At 56.9% G+C, this 1,897-nt stretch overlaps 1 protein-coding gene across 1 annotated transcript; it reads right to left on the bottom strand.

The window, feature by feature from the left end:
• Window positions 1-214: 214 nt before the first annotated feature.
• LOC144172876 (uncharacterized) lies at window positions 215-1,272 on the bottom strand. Its single transcript, XM_077701468.1, has one exon. It carries the CDS (start codon window positions 1,252-1,254, stop codon window positions 571-573), a length of 684 nt encoding a protein of 227 aa, XP_077557594.1. The 5' UTR covers window positions 1,255-1,272; the 3' UTR covers window positions 215-570.
• Window positions 1,273-1,897: the final 625 nt, after the last annotated feature.

The raw sequence follows: 1,897 nt of genomic DNA, 5'->3' as shown, positions 1-1,897 counted from the left end.
GGCGAGTCATGCTTCCAACATGGGTCTTTGCCCGGCGATTTTCTCGGGCCGGTCATGCTCGATTGGCGCCATACGACTTTAGACAAATGGTCCGAATGCGTGGCAGAAACACCGACACCGGCGCTGAAAAACTCTTGTTTTGGTCAAATTGGAGCAGGGGTAGCTCACGCCCGGCAAGAACTGGAAACAGCCAAAGCTAGCTTACATTTTGCACCTGAATAAAGTTTTGCTTCACTGAATACATTGTCCTTTGATTCCTTGCAGTTGTGGTGCAAGTAAACCTCAACTGCTTTAGTTTTTTTTCGAGTGGTCGCTTATATCGAGATACCGCTTATAACAAAATTTTTCGCCGTCCTGCTGACTTCGTTATAACGAGGGATTACTATTCGCGGTTCTTGGGTCGAAGTTTGAGAGGATACAGGGGTGGCAGAGTGTGCGCAGTGCGTTCTCCGCTAATGCATCACGTCGTTGGCCCTGAAAAGGGCCTTTAGGAAGAAAAAAAATGGAGCCGGAAGGCAAACATTGCGGAAGGTCGGGCGGAGGTAGGGCGATCCTAGCTGTGGCAGGTGTTTAGGCCGGGTACTTGCGGGCGATGGCCTCGAGCAGTCGAAGGAAGGTGTCCTTGCAACGGCTTCTCCCGTTCATAGACAGCCACCAGAGCCACAGGAGGTGACACTCCAAAAGGTCGGAGGTCACCTTGTTGCCGTTTCTCACGAGACGCCGCCTCGCCTTCTGCCAGAAGCTCTCGATGTTCTGGGTGTGGGTGCCGGTGTTGGGGTCAACGAAGTTGTTCGTGTGATTTACCGTTTTCCAGATGTAGTTCATGCTGCTGCCGGCGGCGTCCACGAGGTTGGGAATGCAGTTGTATGCTGCCCACTCGTCACTGTGAATGGTAGTACCCGGAGCGATGTTCTGCGTAATTTTCTCGCCGAGCGTGACGGCGTCCCGCGCGTCCACCTTGAAAAGGCGCACCTCCTTCGTCTCCACACAGACCATTCCGAAGACCCAGGGGCCCTTGTCCACAGTGCTCCTGGTGACGCCATCCCCAGTCAGCAGGCGGCCCCTGTTCCCCTTGCGTTTTCCCCGCATGAGGCACTCGTCCACCTGAACGACCTGGTTGGGACCTCCCAAGGGGGGCCGCGCGCGCAGTTCCTCTTGCACAACCTCTCGTAGGAGGTTGCGCCAGTCGGTGAGCACCTGCTTGCTGAGCGCAAACTCTCCGCGCATCAGCTCTTTGGTCAAGGCGACAGGCATGTCTTTGCCCAAGCTGAACGCGAGCCACATTATCTCCTTGCGCGTCAGCCGCACGTTTGCACGACCAAGTCTGTCCATGAAAGCAAAGAAGCTGCCCTGACCTGGGAGGCCACGCAGCACATTGCTCCCGTTGAGCTGGGACAGCTGTTTGCGGCATCCGCTGCACCTGAATTGCGGGCGGTGTCCTTTAGCTGACTTGCGTTGATACGTCACTACTTGGCCGCCGCAGTCCGGAAACGAAGGGTTGAACTTGAGGTCCTTGCAGATGCCCCAATACTCGTTGTTGGACGGGCGACCTGGCGCGCTTTCCAGACGAGGGGGGCGAACAGCGTTCGGCGTCGCTGACAAGCCCAGCTGCCGCAGGAATTCCTCCTCCTTCTTCGGATCATCGAAGATGCAGATGAGTTCCGCCACGTTGGGATCGTAACGTGGTGATGCCATTGCAGGGCTCAGTCGGATCGGAGAATGATAATGCAGCCGGTGTCGGGAGCTTCGACGCACCAACTGACGCGGGCCGTGGGACGTACGAGCAGCGCACAGATGAAACGCACGTGTCGCGCGGCGCCTTAAAACGTCGCGCATTCCGAGGAAGTCCGCGCCTGCTCGCACCAGATGTCTTAACCGCCACCACATGGGACGGCCA

This window comes from Haemaphysalis longicornis, unplaced genomic scaffold, assembly GCF_048455015.1.
Source record: "Haemaphysalis longicornis isolate Haplotype H1 unplaced genomic scaffold, Haemaphysalis longicornis Haplotype H1 scaffold_1, whole genome shotgun sequence".
NCBI lineage: Eukaryota > Metazoa > Arthropoda > Arachnida > Ixodida > Ixodidae > Haemaphysalis > Haemaphysalis longicornis.
This window is presented reverse-complemented; position numbering and strand designations above follow the sequence as displayed.

Bases quoted from the DNA above. Each gene is read 5' to 3' on its own strand.
- LOC144172876 (XM_077701468.1), bottom strand. From the start codon at position 1,254: ATGCCTGTCGCCTTGACCAAAGAGCTGATGCGCGGAGAGTTTGCGCTC.